At 41.0% G+C, this 19,890-nt stretch overlaps 1 protein-coding gene across 1 annotated transcript; it reads right to left on the bottom strand.

Moving 5' to 3' along the window:
* Nucleotides 1–14,344: 14,344 nt before the first annotated feature.
* foxi2 (forkhead box I2) lies at nucleotides 14,345–18,448 on the bottom strand. The gene is made up of 2 exons (XM_030719128.1): nucleotides 17,747–18,448; nucleotides 14,345–16,891 (listed from the first exon to the last, which is right to left on the bottom strand). The coding sequence occupies exons 1-2, from the start codon at nucleotides 18,348–18,350 to the stop codon at nucleotides 16,311–16,313; spliced, it is 1,185 nt and encodes a 394-aa protein (XP_030574988.1). The 5' UTR covers nucleotides 18,351–18,448; the 3' UTR covers nucleotides 14,345–16,310.
* Between the last annotated feature and the right edge of the window lie 1,442 nt (nucleotides 18,449–19,890).

A 19,890-nucleotide genomic window follows, 5' to 3' on the forward strand; every position in this document is an offset into this window, starting at 1 on the left:
ATGAATGTGTGAAACCAGCACAGCACAGTTTTGTAAAATTGTAAGTTTGAGGGTTTTGAAATATGAAGTCAAAACAAAATGTGTCATGCTTACCAAGCTAACAAGTCAGTAGTGGACCACACCCCTGAGTACCCCACAACGAAATGACTAAGATGGTAACAAATGCTAGTCCCACTTCTGCCACACACAGACTTGCTAATGACTTTTTATGCTGACTTTTATGGATTTGGTTGTGAGTCACGTAACACAAGGCTGACATTTTGCAATGTGGTACACAAAAACTTAAAAAAACAGAAAATACAACTTACTAAACAAAAAAAAATCCAGTGATTAAAGACAATTATTATTATAATATTTTTAAATAATGACAAAACAAAATCTCGCCCTCGTGAATACTTTCTGTACAAACTTGAGGTGGTAAAATATGAAATGAAAAATCAATATTTGCTCGTACGGCATCGTCATTCTTGTCACAGGGGTTTCGCTATTTTGGGACGAGGCAGAAAGTCATATTTTTGTCAAAGCACGATGGCTGAACCAAAGGTGTTACAGTTTGTTTTCGTTGTTTCCTAGGGGGCAGCGAGAGTGAGTTCACCTCTCTTTGATCTCCCCCTATGTTTACCTCTCCCTCTGCTCCCACCTCATCCCTCTGTGAGCCAGGGCATGGGCGTCCGGGGCCCTGAGGTCAGGCCAGTAACAATAGCAGGACTGTGATGTCCTGAGTACCAGTCCCTCACAATGGCCATGTCTATGTTGATTAGCGTGGGGTGACTGTGGAACCCGGTCCGGCTGGGGCTAATAGCTTATTACGCAGTTTAAAATGACAGTGTGATCTGGGGAGGTGCCAGGAAAATGGGCCCAATTAAAGGAGAAAAGAGAATTGGAGGGTGTGTGTGTGTGTGTGTGTGTGTGTAAGGGGTGGAGTGGGAGTATCGGGGAGGGGGTGAGGACGAGGGCAATGATGTACATTCCATTGAGCTTTTGGTCCAATTTGCCCATGACGGGTTCCCTAGGGACTGACACCCTCCTCCACTGAAAATATTTGAGTACCCTCCTGTTCTGTTGTTCCAAAACACATCTGAAATAAACCCCAAACAAACTTGCAAGCTATGTTACCACTGCACAGTTTTGGGTAAACAATGCTGTTTACTTGTTGATACAGTTTGAGAAATGGGACATGGAGAATATGGAGGAGTAGTATTCATATTTACACCAATCCAAGCATGATATAGCAAATGTGGCTGCGCAGTTAATAACATTCAAGTTTAAGCTGGTGTGATGTGTTGGAATAATAGCACCAGTGTCATGTTTAACCACAAATTGGAAATGTGCTGTTGTGCACTCCTTCAAAATTCCAACTGCACGTTGCTGGATGTTTGACGCTGTGCACTGGTTGAAGAAGGGAGTGACAGTGGAGTGACTGGTTTACATGAAGCTGGAGCGGGGAAGGGAGTGATAGTGGAGTTCACCACCAATGGGAAAAGCATGAAACAAATATAAAATAAAATACAGTATAATGATGGGCCAACAACAGCACAAGCAAGAGTAGTCCACAGACAGGTTGTACCACATATTTTTGACACTGCCCCCATCTGACAATAGACAGAGGACTACAAGTGACTGTTTGATTTGAGACACTTAGAAAGTGGAATGAATTCTCAAAGAAGTGATGGACTGCAGATCGATCTATTGTTTTCTCAGTTTAAAAAGGACGAATAAATCTACGAGATAGTTTCTTGAAGCAGTATTTTAAAGGAATATCATTCAGAGAGAACCAAACCTTCTGACCTGGGGAGTATTGCAGGGCTGATGGTGCTGGATGGATGGCATGGCCTCCTCTCTTTCTTGAGCTGGGAACAACAGAGACTGGTGACCAAGAGACACTTCAAAAGGAGAGAGTCCAGTTGCTGTTGAGGTCAGTGTATTATGGGCATACTTGATCCAAGGGAGATGTGTGGAGTAGCTGGGTTGGAGGACACAACACAATGCAATGCAGCCTCAAGCTCCTGGTTCAATCCTTCCATCTGGCCATTGGATTATGGATGAAAACAAGAGGTAAGACTAACTTTCTTTTTGTGGGGTTCCTAGTACCTCACAAAAAGCTCTCCACACACAAACCTGTTGAAGTAAGAGGTGAGCTGTTTCAGTTGCTGTGGGGAGTCTAGGTGGGACTAAGAAATGTATTGCTTTAGAGAACCTGACAATGATGGTTAATACAACTATGTGGCCTTCTGAGGAAGGTAAGCTCGAAACAAAATCTTAAGTTATATGAGACCAGTTATGTGAGGGCAACTAGGATCAGGTAGAGGCTGTAACAGATCTGCTGGTAGCTGGGAACTGGTTTTATGTCTAGAGCATGGTAAAACATACTCCCTAGCATCTTTGCCAAAAGTTGGTCACCAGAAAAAATGTTTTAGCTTACCTTGGGGGGGCCACATACAAGCGGTTGGAGGGACCAGAGCTAGGATCTGGTTCAGCCAACTGAGCCTGGCAAATGAGATCCTCCACCTCCCAAGAAACCCCACCCAGGAGACAGGAGGGAGGTAAAATGGTTTCTGGAGAGGATGGATAGGACTCGCTGGAGAACTACTGAGAGAGATAATCAGGTTTAATATTTCAAGAACCCAGTCAGTAAATAATAGTGAAGTTAAACCTAACAAAGGAAAAGTGTTTAGCAAAGATAGGACAGCCTTGTAATGTCAGCCCTGACAATAAAAGCCTGCTTGGCCCCCTCTAACAAATGCCTACACTCTTTTAACTCTAACCTAACAGCTAGCAGCTCAAGGTTTCCAACATCATAATTTCTCACTGTGGGAGACAGATGTCGAGAACAGAAGGCACAGGGATGCAAATTACCATCTTGGTCCGCATGTTGTGATAGGATGCCCCACCCCAGAATCAGACGCATCCAACTCTACATTAAACTGCTTGTGGAACTCTGGTTGGACCAATATTAATGTTTGAGTTCCTGGAAAGCATGATCAGCTTCTAGAGACGAAGCAAATGCTCTCAAGGTTGAGTTAGGGGAGCTGCAACCTGGCTGTTATTCTTGATAAATTGGCAGTAAAAGCTGGCAAATTCCAGAAAGCTCTGTAATTGTTTCTGGGTGGTAGGAGTAGTCCATTCAGTTTCTGCTTTCTCAGGGTCAATCTTCACATGACTACTCTCAATAATGTAGCTGCTCTGCTTTTATATACAACCTGTTCTACAGTAGCCACAGCAACACCTCCCTGACATCTTCCTGATATTGTTCCAGGGTGTTGGAGAAAATCAGAATATTGTCAAGATAAAGAAACACAAAGATCTTCAGGAAATACCTCAAAATGTCATTTACTATGGCTTGGAAAACTGCAGTTGCACTGTTAGCAGAAAAGGCTTGACGAGATACTCAAAGTGTCCTAAAAGTGTATTAAATGCGGTGTTCAACTTATCTTCTTCCCTAATACTGACTAGGTGATAAGCATTTTAAAGATCAAGCTTAGTGAAGATAATGTCTGTGTGTGGCTGCTCAAAGACAGAGGTGAGTAATGGCAGCATGTATTTGTTCTTAATGGTTATTTGATTAAGTCTAATCTGTGCACGATCTCAGAGTCTTATCTTTCTTTTCAACAAAAAAGAAACCAGCACCCAAAGCTGAAGAAGGGCTGCCAGTGAATCCTTTATAAACTTCTCCATGGCCTCCATGGAGGGTGGAAGAGGTTATAAAGAAGGAGCTCTCGGTGGCAAAACAGACTCCAGCTCTCAACTTGTATTTCATTCCAGTTAAACTGTAGATTAATTTTTTTCTAGCCAAGGGAACACCAAGGATTATTATCAAGAACCATCTCAGTCCTGAATAAAACAAAGCACCTGTCGAATCATAAATAACTTCACATACTTTATGCAACCATTATGTATACTTCAAAAATGAGTAAAGAGAATAGTTAGCAACATAGGGTTTCAAAAGCACACTAACATGATATTTTAATTGAGGTAAGTATTTCTTCCAATTTAATAGGTGCATCAAGTTGGTCAGAAACTAAATTATTTATCTTAGGAATGTCAATATTCTGGAGGAAGGTAAATCTCATCTGTGTCAGACTGTAATTCAAATTTATACAGATCACAAAAAAATCTCTTAAAAACGTAGAGACAGGATCAGAGACAAGACTACCCGACTGGTCTTTGATTTGCGATATTATGCGAGAGCTGGCCTTACGTTTCAGTTGGTGTGCCAGAAGCCTACTTGGCTTTTCACCATGCTCATAATAAACAGCCCGAGATCGAATCAAGAGACGTTCTGCATCAAATGTTGTAAGGAGATCAAGTTCGGTTTGTAAATTCTGTCATTGCTTCAATAAAGTCTGTGAGGGATTGATGGCATTTCGTCTGTCAATATCTTGAAATTTTGTTGAGATTTCTGTTATCTTGGCTCTGCGATTTTTGTTAAGATTAGCTGAAAAAGAAATAATATGGCCACGAAGATAAGCTTTCAGCGTTTCCCACAGTAATGAAAAAGAGACTGTATCACTTTTATTGAAAATAAGAAAGTCATTGATTGCTGATGAAATGAAATTATTGAATGGCTCATCCGATAGTAGAAGAGTGTTAAATTTCCAATGAGGGCAAGAGCGGGGTTTATCCATGAAGTTTATGTCAAGGCTTAAAGGAGCATGATCCGAAATAATGATTGGATAGTATTCAGAAGACGCTACTCTATGCATTAAAGAACCATCAACAAAAAAATAGTCTATATGAGAATAGGACTGGTGTACCTGAGAGAAAAAGGAATAAGTTCTTGCTTGTGGGTTATGTGTCCTCCAAGGATCTACAAACCCATTCTGAGACATAAAATCCAAAATTGATTTTGACATAGAAGACTGGGTAAAGACCTGAGGTGAGGAGCGGTCTAATGTTGGGTTCATTACACAGTTCAAGTCCCCAGCAAGAATTAATAAATGAGTATCAAGAAAAGGAAGTGTGCTAAATAAATTATTTGTAAAATCTGGACTATCAAAGTTTGGTGCATAAATGTTCACCAATAAAACAGGGGTGTGAAATAGACTGCCTGCAATTATAAGAAACCTGCCATTGTTATCCTTTATTATTTTTGATGGTGCAAAATGAACCTTCTTACTAAATAATATGGCTACTCCTCTGGCTTTAGCGGTATCCTTAACCCAGGGATACCTGAGCTTGAAACTAACATGATATTTTTGAATATATTCAAATTTATGCACCTCATAAAACATCTGACTGCACAAGTACTATAAAAAGTATGCAATAAAGTGTTACTAGGAAATATACAGAAAATATTCTCTGATTGAGCCTATGATCAGAGGGGAAAGTTTAATTTAAAACTCTGTAAAGCACAGAAAATGGTGAAAACCTTTTGTGTTTCTATATGAGTGGTCAAACTGTGGTGCAGTCTTCCAGCAGAACTACAATGATGTTCAAACATTTTCCAGTCTACAAAATGTCTTCAAAAAGTCTTCAAAGAGTACATGGATGAGGAAGGATTTAACTAGATACCAAATGACATACTGTATGGTATATGAATGTCAATATACACTATATTGCCAGAAGTATTTACTCATCCACCCAAATCATTGAATTCAGGTGTTCCAGTCACTTCCATGGCCACAGGTGTATAAACCAAGCACCTAGGCATGCAGACTGCTTCTACAAACATTTGTGAAAGAATGGGTCGCTCTCAGGAGCTCAGTGAATTCCAGCTTGGTACCGTGATAGGATGCCACCTGTGCAACAAGTCAAGTTGTGAAATTTTCTCCCTACTAAATATTCCAAAGTCAACTGTTAGTGGGATTATAACAAAGTGGAAGCGATTGGGAACGACTCAGCCATGAAGTGACAGGCCACGTAAAATCACAGAGTGGGGTCAGCAGATGCTGAGGTGCATAGAGCACAGAGGTCACCAACTTTCTGCAGAGTCAATCACTACAGACCTCCAAACGTCATGTGGCCTTCAGATTAGCTCAAGAACAGTGAGTAGAGAGCTTCATGAACGGGTTTCCATGGCTGAGCAGCTGCATCCAAGCCTAACATCACCAAGCTCAATGCAAAGTGTCGGATGCAGTGGTGTAAAGCACCCTGCCACTGGACTCTAGAGCAGTGGAGACGTGTTCTCTGGAGTGATGAATCATGCTTCTCCATCTGCCAATCTAATGGATGAGTCTGGGTTTAGAGGTTTGCCAGATGAATGGTACTTGTCTGACTGCACTGTGCTAAGTGTAAAGTTTGGTGGAGGGGGGATTATGGTGTGAGGTTGCTTTTCAGGAGTTGGGCTCGGCCCCTTAGTTCCAGTGAAAGGAACTCTTAATGCTTCAGCATACCAAGACATTTGGAACAATTTCATGCTCTCAACTTTGTGGGAACAATGTGGGGATGGCCCCTTCCTGTTCCAACATGACGGCACACCAGTGCACAAAGCAGGACCATAAAGACATGGATGAGTGAGTTTGGTGTGGAAGAACTTGACTGTCCTGCACAGAGTCCTGACCTCAACCTGATAGAACACCTTTGGGATGAATTAGAGCGGAAACTGTGAGCCAGGCCTTCTCTCCAACATCAGAGTCTGACCTCACAAATGTGCTTCTGGAAGAATAGTCAGAAATTCCCATGAACACTCCTAAATCATGTGGAAAGCCTTCCCATAAGAGTTGAAGCTGTTACAGCTGCAAAGGGTGGGCCAGCATTATAATAAAGCCTTTGGATTAAGAATGAGATGTCAATGAAGTTCATATGTGTGTGAAGGCATACGAGTGAATGCTTTTGGCAATATAGTGTATGTGAATCTTCATATATATATGTGAAGGTGTATGTGCATGCAAATATGTATATATCTGAATATACATATGAGAATATATACATAAATACAGTATTCTAAATAGGATTATTTATTAAACATGGGCTAAAGATTATGTAGTATGCACTGTAGTTAAACGATTGCATGTGTGTGTGAATCAGTATATGTAGGTGAATGTATGCGTACATGGGTATAATGGGTACCATGTTTTATTTTGTTATTTTGTTTATTTTGTTTATTACTGTCACACGGGACTGAACAGACGGTTCAGTAGCTGGAGACTGAGGCCACTTACTCATCTGGTTCAACCTTTGATTTGTGGCTCGTAACTGTTCAACGAGTGAGGTGCAAGTTTGTTCGCATTGACTTAACAAAGCACACTGGTGGGAGATGGTTGCTCGTCCAAAGGTTGGCCAGGTCATTCTGTCATGCTTAACCATAAATTGCACTCAGAGAGCAGACCCAGACAACCAACTGCAGTTTTACAAATTTAAATGTAAAAATGGAGTGAGTATTCAAAGCAAGTACGTGGTATGAAAGGGAGTTCCCTCAACAGTTCAATTCAATTTTAATTATATAGCGCCAAATCACAACAAACAGTCGCCTCAAGGTGCTTTACATTTTAAGGTAAAGCAGTCAAAATGACGCCCCTATGAGCAAACACTTGGTGGCAGTGGAAAGGAAAAACTCCCTTTAAACAGGAAGAAACCTGCGGCAGAACCAGGCTCAGGGAGGGGCAGTCATCTGCTGTGACTGGTTGGAGCTGAGGAGAGAGGGACAGGACAAAAGACATGCTGTGTAAAAGAGCCAGAGATTAATAATAATTAATGATTAAATACAGAGTGAAGTATAAACAGAGCAAAAAAAGGTGAATGAAAAGAAACAATCAGTGCATCATGGGACCCCCCCCCCCAGCAGCCTAGGCCTATTGCAGCATAACTAAGAGATGGTTCAGTTACCTGATCCCAGGCTAAATATAAGCTGGACCAAAAGGAAAGCTTTAAGCCTAATTTTAAAAATAGAGAGGGTGTCTGTCTCCCAAATCCAAACTGGGAGCTGGTTCCACAAAAGAGGGCCCTGAAAGCTGAAGGCTCTGCCTTCCATTCTACTTTTAAATACCCCATGAACCACAGGTAAGCCATCAGTCTGAGAGCAAAGTGCTCTATTGGGGTGATATGGTACTATAAGGTCTTTAAGATATGATGGGGTTAAGTTCATCTGCACAGCAGTGAAAATGTATATTTTGCCTTCTAATAATACTGTCTAAGGGATGCATGTATAGTGTAAATAGAATTGGTCCTAGCACAGAACCCTGTGGAACTCCATAATTAACCTTAGTGTGTGAAGAAGACTCCCCATTTATCTGAACAAACAGTCTATTAGATAGATATGATTCAAACTACTGCGCAGTACCTTTATTACCTATGGCATGCTCTAATCTCTGTAATAAAATGGTGTGGTCAAGAGTATCAAAAGCTGCATCAAGGTCTAGCAGGACAAGAACAGAGATGAGTCCACTGTCAGAGGCTGTAAAAAGATCATTTGTAACCTTCACTAATGCTGTTTCTGTACTGTGATGAATTCTGAAACCTGACTGAAACTCTTCAAATAAACCGTTCCTCTGCAGATGATCAGTTAGCTGTTTTACAACTACTCTTTCAAGAACAATTGCAATTGTACAGGAGCTTCTGCCAGAGACGAGAGGTTAGAAGCAGCTAATGTGTTTGATAAGATCTTTAAGTATTTGTAATTTGACTTTGAGACCTCACTTGTTTGTATATTGAGCATTAGATAAGGAGGGGCAGCAGGCAGGCAGGTGGGTTTCAAGGGAGGCAGAGATAAATTTTGTTGGAAAGTGCTTAACTTGGATGATGCTGTGTAACAGTTGACTGCTAAATGGTTGACAAGTGGACCAGAACATGGAAAGGTGGAACTCACCAGGAATGGTTCAAAATACTTGTTTGTGTCTTGAACAGGAGATTGAGAGAGGCAGCTGGTAGGCAGGTGAGTAACAGGTAAGTCTTTTCCTTTGTAAGAGCAGTGACTGGTTGGATGGCTCAGGTAAGAGTAACTGCAAATGTCTGTTAAACTCCTCAGGGCTGCGGAAATCTGGGACCACAGATTTCCGCAATGACTTTGGACAGGTAACTGGAAACCAAACAAGGAAGCAAAGTTAGAGAGCAAAAAGCAGAGGAACTAGTTAAAGACATGGGAGGCCTAATTACCACCACAGTGGCAATAACAATCTGGTAGAGAGTAGCTGCACCAACCAGTTCTTAAATACCATTAGCCAGTGACTTAATGCAGAACAGGTGTGGGAAGAAAGCCCGGGAAAGAGAAACTCCGCCTACAGGTGGGGCCAGCAAAGAACACCAGCCCACAAGTCCACCTGAGAATGAGAGAGAGACTACAGAGAGAAAAGAGAGAAAGGAGGGAGGAAAAAATGGGAAAACCCCAGGCCTGCAAAGACCATAACAACCAGAACAGTCATGAATATGCAAGCTGGGTCTCAATACTGACTGTGACTCACTGAACAGTTTTCTTCTCATTTCTCACCTTCTATTTATGAGCGTTGCAATATGGTGCGCTAAATAAAATGTAATAAGCTTTAATTAGAGCAGCACAAGTTTCAATCAACCAAACTGTCATTGCCAGAGGTGAATCAGACAGACTGTGCTGCATTTTGGCTCAGGATCAGATCATATAAAATTGTCTCACTTTGTAGTGTAGTGTTTAGTGTGTGATATATTACCATGTTTGTGTCCAAAGCTCACCCCCCCCCCCCCCCCTTTTTTTTCCCCAAAGGGGATCTATTATGCTAATATCCAACTCCAACTCTAACAAAGTACCTTTGCACAAATTACTGGGTCTTGGTGCAGACCCACAGTTCATCGTCTGTCTGAACCAGGCCATTGTAGCTCCATTCCCTTTCCATTTAAGCCAGCTTTTTTCTGAGTGATGCAACCAAAGAATTAGAACAAAAGGTGATTGGTGCTTCTGCACTCCAAACCAGAGCTGTGTGCCCGGGATGACCGTATTTAGGATCAGTATGACATTATGCAGATCCACGATCATAAAAACCTTAAATGTAGGTTTAGAATAGTCATTATGCGTTAGGCAATGTAGCTACAAGCAGACCTCCATGCTATGTGCGGGAGATAAGGAACATACATGTATACATTATGATCATTAAAGTATGATGCTATGATACATTATATTCTGACAATCCATTCTGTGCGATTGCCTTCAGTGCTTAACTGAACTGTCAAATGTGCAAAAATATACTATTGTGGGATTTGTATAAAATATTTGTACCTGCATATAGACTTTGGCACTCACAGCGCTACGGTGGCCCTGACAGTTCAAATGCACTGTAACTTAAGAAATAGAAAAAAAAAAAACACAATGGAAGTTGACTAAAACATGATGGAAGTAGAAAAAAATCTCACAAAACACAACAAAAGTGTTTTTGGGGAGACATTAACATAACAGAACACAAGTGACAGGAACAAAAACATGAATCACAAGATTCTGATGTAAGATAATGTGTATATAAATTTCATGATTCATAAAATACTGTGGATACATGCTTGCCATTAGCTCGTCACTTCCACAACTGCTCCGTCACATTATTGTCGCCCCAAAAACACTTCTGTTGTGTTTTGCAAGTTTCATTTTGTTTTTTGTTTTTGTTGTTTGTGTGAGCTGTTGCAGTGTGTTTTTTTGTGTTGCTTTTGTGTTTTATCCAGCTTCCATTTTGCGTGTTTTTATGAGGCATTTTCCTATTTTCTGGATTTTTTTTTTAAGTTGCACTGATTTGACCTTTCAGGGCCACCATCCAGTGCCTTGGGCAATGTCTATGCAAAGTTCCATCAAGATCGGTCCACTCGTCTGGGAGGAGATAGGGAACATCCATGCATAAATACGCTACAATCATTATAGTATGATGGTGATATTATTTAAAACTTTATATGGCCATAGAACTGTAACATCACATTTAAGAGAAATGAAGGAAAACCATAAAAGGCTCACTTTGAGGTAATGTCTTTACTAGCTTTCCTCATACAGGAATGGAATTCACTTATTTTACGCTTTTCTTCAACCTAAATGAATCAAAGTTACATTGACCCACTTCAGGAGGTTAATGATGGTAAGAAAAAAATGTGTTGCAGCCATTTCTTATGGAACTAATGTAGATTGGTTAAACACTTTTGAAAGCCAGAAGGCATCATTCCTGACCAACATGTCTACCAATCTGAACGATCTGATCTGTGCTCTAGTATAATCACCAAGAGTATGTAGTATTGGTAAGGAGAGTTGTCCAAAGCTTTACAGCTTTTGGTCAAGTCACCACACAGTTGTGCAGTGGAGTTAAAGTGCATCATCAGTGAGTGGATAGACTGGAAAAAAAGCTGTTACAACAAAGTGTTACTAGAATTTTTCTCAATGGGTTGTGGATTCCGTCAGTTCAATGTTTAAGCTCTGGGAGGAAGAACAACAGAAGGGGTTAATGTAATCCATTACATTGGTGGGGGCCTCTAATAACTGGTCTCTCTCTGCGTCTCCATTGGCCCGCGGAGTTTCCATTGTGCTGCTCGGTGCAGGTGTGGGACATGCTTTGTTGATCATAATCCCCCCGGCAAGGGGAGAGCCTTTGAGTGTGTTTGACGTACCCCACCGGCAGGCCCTTTGCTCCTCGGCCGCCGAGCAGCCACCGTCTCCAGCGGCCACTCATGGGATCCGACAGGCGGAAAAATAATGAACAACGTCTCAACCCGGAGCTGACCTGGCTCCAATTCACCAGCTCCACACGAGGGGTAAACGAACCACTTAATTGAGCCTTCCAGGATCAAATCATACCCAGGACCCCCCCAAGCCACCCTACTATATCAACCCTCCCCATCTTCCCACTTCAAACTCCTTAGCATACACAGCCCACAGAGATATTTTTCTACATATGCCAAAACTTTCATGCTACTGTACTGTATTTTTTTTTAATCTATAAAAGTCAACAGACAGGTGTTTACAGGTAATTTGTAATTTTAAATTTTCCCAATTTCAGCATGAATATGACCAAAAACATCCCTAAAAAGTCCCAAAATCAAGTAAGAAGAATGTGTTTAACCACTTGCAGGAAAAACCCGTCACTGGTGCCTCTTATCTGCAGCTGCTAAAGTCAATTCAGAAAGCTATCTGATTAATATTTTTTGATTTTTTTTATCCCATCTGTGAACCAAAATGTTGGCACTATCATAGCTTTGCCCTGATTTTACATCTGGAGTAGATGGAACAATTAATTTAGAACCGCACCAAGCAGAACGACAGCTGTTAGCACACGGCTCGTTCTAGCAAAGGATATTTAAAGAAGAACAAATTTAATGTCATAATTTAGTCAAATCAAACTTGTGGAATGACCAGAAGAAGGCAGTTCATGCAAGAGAACCGGAGAACATCTCAGGTCTGAAGCCATTCTGCACAGCTTCTTGGCACGGCTGAATCAGATTCTTTACATACTTTTTCCCCTCACACTTATGAAATATTGAACCATTTTTTAAAATAAATAAATGACAGAGCATATTATTTAATCTTATTTGTTAAATTGCTTATCTTTCTCCACAGGATTGTATTAAAATCAGGTAATGTTTTAGATATAACAGTGAAGAAAATTCTAAAGGGTTCACGAACGTTCACAGCACAGGGGAATGAGATGAACAGCTGCCTCTATAACTGTGTGCAATTACTGATGCTTCACCAAAGTTGTTTGACCTTTACATCAAACTGAAGATAAGCATTAGGGTCAAATTGGGTACACAGTACAAAACATTTGCTCTAATAGAATGAAACACTTGTGATTTTCAGATTAGGAGAAACTCAGTTTTGTTTTTGAGGATCACGTCAGGACGCTGACATTCCTGCGTCCTGAAACGAGCCACCTGCCTGACAGAACATCACTCTGCTGTGCTTATTTAACATCACAGTCAGGGATCCTTGATGAAGTTGATCTCCGGCCCTTCATGTGAAACATGCTGACAAGACTGAGCAGTTTCTTTCTGTGCTCCCTCTAAGATGTTTCTCATTAGCGAGGCGTCGCCTCTTCCCCGTCTATTATCAGGGGAATAATTTGGGTTGGGGGGTCTTGTGGGGTCATTTCAGAGCACAAATTCAGCCTACACTGTACAGTCACTGATCAAAATAGCACCAGCAGTCCAGTATTTAACCTGCTTCCCAGCTGGCCCAACAATGCTGCTTTTCAAATGTCACCCAGTAGAGCTGCGTGAATGCCAAATTAGGACGGGGTGCCCGATGTTCCAGGCGCAGAAGAAGGTGATCAAACAGAGCCTGGGTCAGTGGATCCTCTCTAATTGAAAAGCTCACAGTTGGCAGCAGGAGTGCTCATTCATGGACAGCACTGGAGAAGTCTGCTAGGATGGACAAGCTTTGCAGCCGCCTATTCAATCTATATTGACATCTACAGTCAGATCTAGGTCACCTGATTGTAACTCGTTAGAGAGCAGCACAGAAGAAGAAACACATCTGAGATGATCAGGGGCGTAAACTATGTGTTAACTGATCCATCCTCCTACAAATGAGATCACACCGGTACGACTCTCTGGCTATGAAGTCGTGTTCATAAAAAGTTACATTTATAGGGCTTAATTAGTCGGTCAGAGTATTATTAATTAAGGGTCACATTAGTGCATGACATAAACTAAAATACTTTCAATAATGTTTTATTATTATTACAACATTTTTTTTTCCTTTGATTATGTTTGGATACTCTAAATAGAAACGATACAACTCAGAAACAATGCTGCCCCCCCCTCCCCGCAGCAGTTTGCAATGATTCTCATAACACTGAGGGCCAAAAAAAGACACAAATCCAAGATAATAAGAAAGTACAGTCATGTCAATTTCACGGAACAGTGCTTAAGTACCTGGACACATGCATGGTGTGAATTATAAACAGTGAAAACTAAATAAATCATCAAATCATTGTCCCTAATCTGCACAATGGGTGGCAAATATTTGCAGAAGGAATTTCTTGATGCGTCGTTTCTTAGCGGGAACAAAGGAATATGGCCTCCTCTCAGTTCAGGACAAACACCGCTGGAGAATGGAGACAAAGAGATGCTTAAAGGGGATATCTTCACCTCTCTGCAGAGAGTCCCTAATTGATACATGGGGACTGGCATAAAGGACAGAGCACAATAGCTCTATTGTTTCACGTATTCTTTCTGTATGAAGTCGTCTGCAAACTGCTGTGTCTTTGGAGTAGCTCCAATCTTGAGCTTTATTCCTTAATTTTTTCTAAAACTGATCTTGGCACAGCTCGTCTCTGCCTGTAGCAGTGGTGAACATATTGGAATCAGGTGTGAAAATCTTCTTCTGTTGTTCACTTTGAAGTCCTAAATGTTGAAACTGTGACACGAGAAAGGAAACTTTGCATCAAAGCAGCACACAGAACAGACTGTACATTCAAAACAAAGATCGTTTTTTGTATCATGAGGGTACACGTTTAATCTCTTTGTAATGCTGTACAGAAATATCGACAGAACATTAATTAAAAAAAAAAAAAACACACGTCAGAAACATATATTGGAAGAATTATGGGAAAAGTTTTCTTCAGAGAAATGTTTCGCCTAACTTCTTACTGGAAACTTAACTCTCCACATGTATTATGATTTTTTGCTTCGATGAATCTCAGCTGACACGTTAGCCTTGTCAGCGATTCACTGGACATCTGTTATTGGAAGCTGGCTCAGTTTTCCTTATAATCAGTACAAAACTGCATAGCTCTTTCTGGGAAAATTCCTCAATTCTAAGGAATCTCTGAGCATTCTTGTGACTTTTCCTTATTCTTATAAATTATTTTTGTTTGGTGCCATTTTTCATCTTTTTTTTATGTTGCTGAGCACCATTTTAACCTGCCTCGATAAGAGGACATTAGTGGTGCCAGAGGAGGCAGTTTGAAGGTGGACCACTATAAACAGGCGTTTTTCTACTTTCTATTTGTTCCACAGAACAAAGTATGTGGTACTAAAATTGTCTTCTGAGAATAAAACCATCCCACAAACACTGATCTCTGATCCGACAGTAAGAAAAGTCGACTAAACAGAATAAAAGATGTGAGATGTGAACTTTGATTTTAAATCACCGCACCCCAGTAAAATTGCTTTTAAGCAGCCAGCAGTGCCGATTCTCGTTATAGGGAGAATAAAATGAGGAACTATAAAGTCTGAGTATGTGCAGAATATTTATAAAAGCTGGAAAAAAAGACCCACACAATAAAAATAATATGTAAATAATAGGTGAACATGACAAACTAAAAAAATGTTCACAGTATTTTTTAAGCAAATTGTTTGACTTTACAACTGATTATGAAGTCAAAGTAAATTCATGGGGAACACATTTAAATACAATGAAGACCTGAATGTACCTCATGCCCCATTTTAAAAGGATGCATGACAATACAGTAGAGAGCACATAACATTTTTTTGTGATAGCAGATGAAACTGCCTACATGCTGTAAATAATGTATAAAGAAAAAAGACAGCAGGAGATACAAAAGCCGTTCAATGATTGTCACATTGACTCCTGAGTGAAACCGTGATGTAGGATATATCTTTTAATGGGCACATCTGGGTTTCGTAAGCTAATAGTCTGCTTTAACCAAACTATGTTCAGACAACAGTAAAAAAAAAAGAAAAAAATGCCTATTTGCATAAATAGCATAAATAATTACCAACTACTTTCATAATTTACAAAAATACATATTTATAAAGTACATGTGTATTTAAATGAGCCTTAGTGCTGTGGTTTTAGTCAATACGGAGATGCGAAAAACAAGAAGAGCCCTGTTTAAGTTTAACTATCTGTTTAATCAGTTATTGTGTGTCATAGTATTGATAGTGTCGGGCACGTTCATGCCATATGATTGTTGTTCTGAGGTAATGGCGGTCTCACAAAGGCAGCTTTGGCAGATTTGTGTTGATTGCAAATCAACTATTTCAACATTATGCGATCTGCTGTATGAATTTGGTTGCGCCACAGAAAAAATGGAGCCACGTTTGGCAAATGCACATTTACATTTTGGACATGACAGAGTGGTTTCATATAAAAGCAAAAGCAGCGTATTCAAATTATTAGAAAAATAAAAAAGCGGTTTTCAGTGGTGGCCTTTCTTTTACCACTGACAGCAAAGACGAGCTTTCATATAGTAATAGAGAAAAAAAAGATAAGTACTTAATTTTTGTTACACTTTCTGGCTGATAGTCTCCACAGTTTGAATTAAGTTAAATGAACCCAATTTTTTTTTTTTTTTATCTTCTTCAATCTCTCTGGTATGCTGATCAGTGAAGGAAATGCTCTGCTTCTGATGTGTTGGACCGAGTGATGCTGCAACCCAGCCTGTGCTTAGATCTCACTGCAGAAATGTAAGCATGCGTTCGAGTCATAGAGCAAAAATAAGTCCCTACAACAGTGTGATGTTGTGGTTAAGCAGTTCCTATAGCTCAGTCCCTTCCCTGGGATATATCAAGCTGTTGACACTGAAGCTGTTATAGAAGTGACTGTTAAACTGTCCGCTCTGCCCACTGCCAAACGTGTTGTAGTACACTCCACGGTTGAAATGCAAGCTCTCGCTGTGCTCTGATGACCCCGCGTCCTGCCCGCTGTGGTTTGGGTGGTATGGGCTCAGGGCAGTTATGTTCCTGTTTGAGAGCTCGTTCACCAGTCCAAGGGACCCCTGTCGGCTGGGGGCCCCTGAGCTGAGAGTGGACATGTTGCTGTAAAAATTATTAAAACAAGGAGCAGAGGAGGCCAGTCCAGGTGGTGATGCAGATGAGGAACTTTTGTGGTTCTCGTTCATCACTTCCATCTCTGGGGAGGAAGGCCCCAGGAGCTGAGGACTGTCTGAGGGCTTCAGAGAGGCAGCCGCTGCCGGCCTACCATCCTCAACCTTTGTGGCGCCCGCTGCCGCTCCTCCTGCGCTGCTTTGATCCGACCGTCTTTTCCTTTTCCTGCGGAAATTTCCGTTGTCAAACATCTTCTCGCAGTTTGGATCCAACGTCCAGTAGTTTCCTTTTCCTGTAGGTGAAAAGGAGAAACACATTACAGCTGAATGACTTCGGTTTTGGATCATCAAGACTTTACCTGATCATAATTTTACTGATTTTTAGTGACTAAATGAAACCCTCAATTTCTTTCTGTTGTTTTAAAGTTCAGGGTTGACTGAACAAATCAAAACAATGTGAGGAGGTGTCTGTCCCACACAAGCTAAAACCCCAAAACAACAATAATGTATTATACTTCAATCTTAGTTTCCTGTTATCTGCACTTCTGGACTCTTGGCAGATCTCTTGGCACCTCTTCCTGAGTCTTTCTAGTCTAGACTAAAGTACAGGTTAGAATGAAAAACAACATTCCAGTCATACTGTACAATACAAGCACTACTTTAAAGAGAAAGATACTGTAATGGACTACTCGAGGTAGTGGAGATGAAAATAAACTGTACTACATGGCTGTATTGTAGGTTATCAAAATATTCATGTCTATGAATATCAGTCTATATAATGTACTACTACTTGTTTTATATTGCAGTGTCAAAAGCATATTTAAATGACTTTTTGTCAGCAAAATATTAAATATTACACATAACTGGTTATATGTGTAATTATATTACACATATAACTGAATAGGCACCATGAAAACTATAATAATCCGTCAGAATTTATTTATTTATTTTGTTATTCACATTACAAAGATTTCATTTTTTTTAACGTCACATTTTAAGGATTTAAGTAACAATGTCAGATTATGCGCACCAAAAATTCCCAGTGAATTAATCATCACTAAGCACTCTCGCAGTGTGAACCTTATTTAACTGCCTCATCATATTTATGGAGCAATAAAGTTTTTTTTTATCTGACGCGTTCTCGGTACCTGGGTCGTCCTCGTCCCTCGGCACTTTTTTGAAACAGTCGTTGAGAGACAGGTTGTGCCGGATAGAGTTCTGCCAGCCCGCTTTGCTCTTCTTATAGAAGGGGAAATTGTCAGCCACGTACTGGTAAATCTGACTCAAGGTCAGCTTCTTCTCGTGCGCGTTCTGGATGGCCATGGCGATGAGCGCCGAGTAGGAGTAAGGCGGACGGACCAGCTTCAGCAGCTCTTCCTGGCTGGCGATGGACAACCAGCCCAGGTCGGGCCCGCCGAATCCAGGTGAGTTGGTTATGAACTGCCGCTGCGAGCCGTAGGAGGGCGGGATAAACGACGGGTTGTTGCCGTGTAGATATGAAGCGGAGGAGTTGACGCTCGGCCCGTTGAGCCACAGGTAGGGATTTGGAGACGATGCGTAGTCCCCGAGGCCGTAGCTGGCGGGCCTTTGCGCACCTTGGAGGCTCGGCTGGTGGTACATGCTGCTGAAGTTGTCGCAGTAAACAGCAGCGGCCATATCGGGGGCCTCCTGGGTGCCTTTGGATGGGAGAGAACCGACGGTAGGGGAGGTGTGGTGGTGCTGGTGATGGGACTGAGGGTCGATGGAGTTCATCACTCCCCGCGGGAAATCCTAAAAGAAATGCTGAAGCGATTCAGGTGTCCTCTCCCTGTGGTGTGCAGACAGCAGCAACAAGTGTCAGGGAGGATGGAGGAGTTTGGGGAGTTTTAATAGTATAAACCCTTGACAGCAGCCACATGCAAGCGCTTTTCCCAACAGCCAATAGACACACACGGTGAGAAGCCGGGGGTGTGGTCATGCTCTACCTCATTCATCAGAGAGTGGGTCAGTGGTTCCCGAGCGTTTCCCCTCTGAAAGCCTCCCGGAGAGACACAACAGACGCCTGCTGGGTTCATATTTTCTCCGAGGGGTGGAAGCTGTGATCATTTAACCTCAGTCAACAAACAGCAAACGTGACTCAGACTGCAATGATCACTTTTAGAAGATGTGATTTCCTGGCCTCCTCTCTCAGACCTGCACCAGTCACGGTTTCAGAGGAATTTACTTTTGCTACATGCTATTTAAACACTGCCTTAATCATCACTGGAAAGCACAGCTCCCTAAAAATAATTCACAAAGTGACGTCTGACAAATCAAAACAAAATAAAGTAATATTGTGAATAATACTCCCCTGAATATTGGACAACAAAGCTGAGTTTTAGAGTAATATTGGTTTACTTTCCCTCCCTTACTTCCCCCAGCACAGAGAAATCCAGATGTGCGCCATACTACCTGCCACTCAGCAATCCCCATAACGAGCAGCTAATGGGTAAATTGGTTTTACGTGATTTTAATGAACAAAACTCTTAACAAACAGTCGTTATAAATGCGAGGAGAACATGCTTTATAGTAGTATCCATTAGCTCAGTATGCAGCTGGGGGGCTCATTAAACCTCTTTTCATCTCAAGAGTGTTGTTAAAGGACTGGAATCCTTACGCTCTCTCTCTGCATCTTTACTTGCATTTAGTTTAAAAAGCATGTGAGATGGAAAACATCTGATAACAAAAGCAGTATTGCTGAGAGATTAACTGTGACTGTCTCACTTTCATTCACTCATCTGATGAGAAATTCAGGGATTAGATTGTGGTATGTAAGAAAGGATGTTCTAAGATTTTTGTACATTCAAGTTAACAGAATTTGTGAAGCTGAAACCTCACCGTTCCCAAAGAGGACTTCCTGTTATTGTTTATGTGCGTCCTAAAGGCTGTAATTAAATTGCACCCATTAATATTGTGAACTGTCAAGAGGCCTCAACTGAAAATTGCTTGGCAGCCCTACTATTATTACCCGTAGGCAAGAAATAACAAATATGTTTGTTTGAAGGGTTTTTAGAGTTGGTTTTGTGGGTAATTAAGGTGTCTGGAGAACATTCAGTTAATTTCTTTGTATCTTTTCATCAAAGCATTTCCTCTTTTTTCTAGTTTCATTTAAATTGATGTTTTATTTTTCAAAATAAAAGAGCAGTATGTTATGATTAATAAATAAGTAACAGCTTTTTTTTCCCCCTAAAAAAAATCAAGTTATGTGATTTTATAGGACTTTGAATCTTGTTTTGTGACTGTTATTAGACTGACTCTTGCTACTATTAAACTC

The sequence above is a fragment of the Archocentrus centrarchus genome, chromosome 22, assembly GCF_007364275.1.
Source record: "Archocentrus centrarchus isolate MPI-CPG fArcCen1 chromosome 22, fArcCen1, whole genome shotgun sequence".
Taxonomy (NCBI): domain Eukaryota; kingdom Metazoa; phylum Chordata; class Actinopteri; order Cichliformes; family Cichlidae; genus Archocentrus; species Archocentrus centrarchus.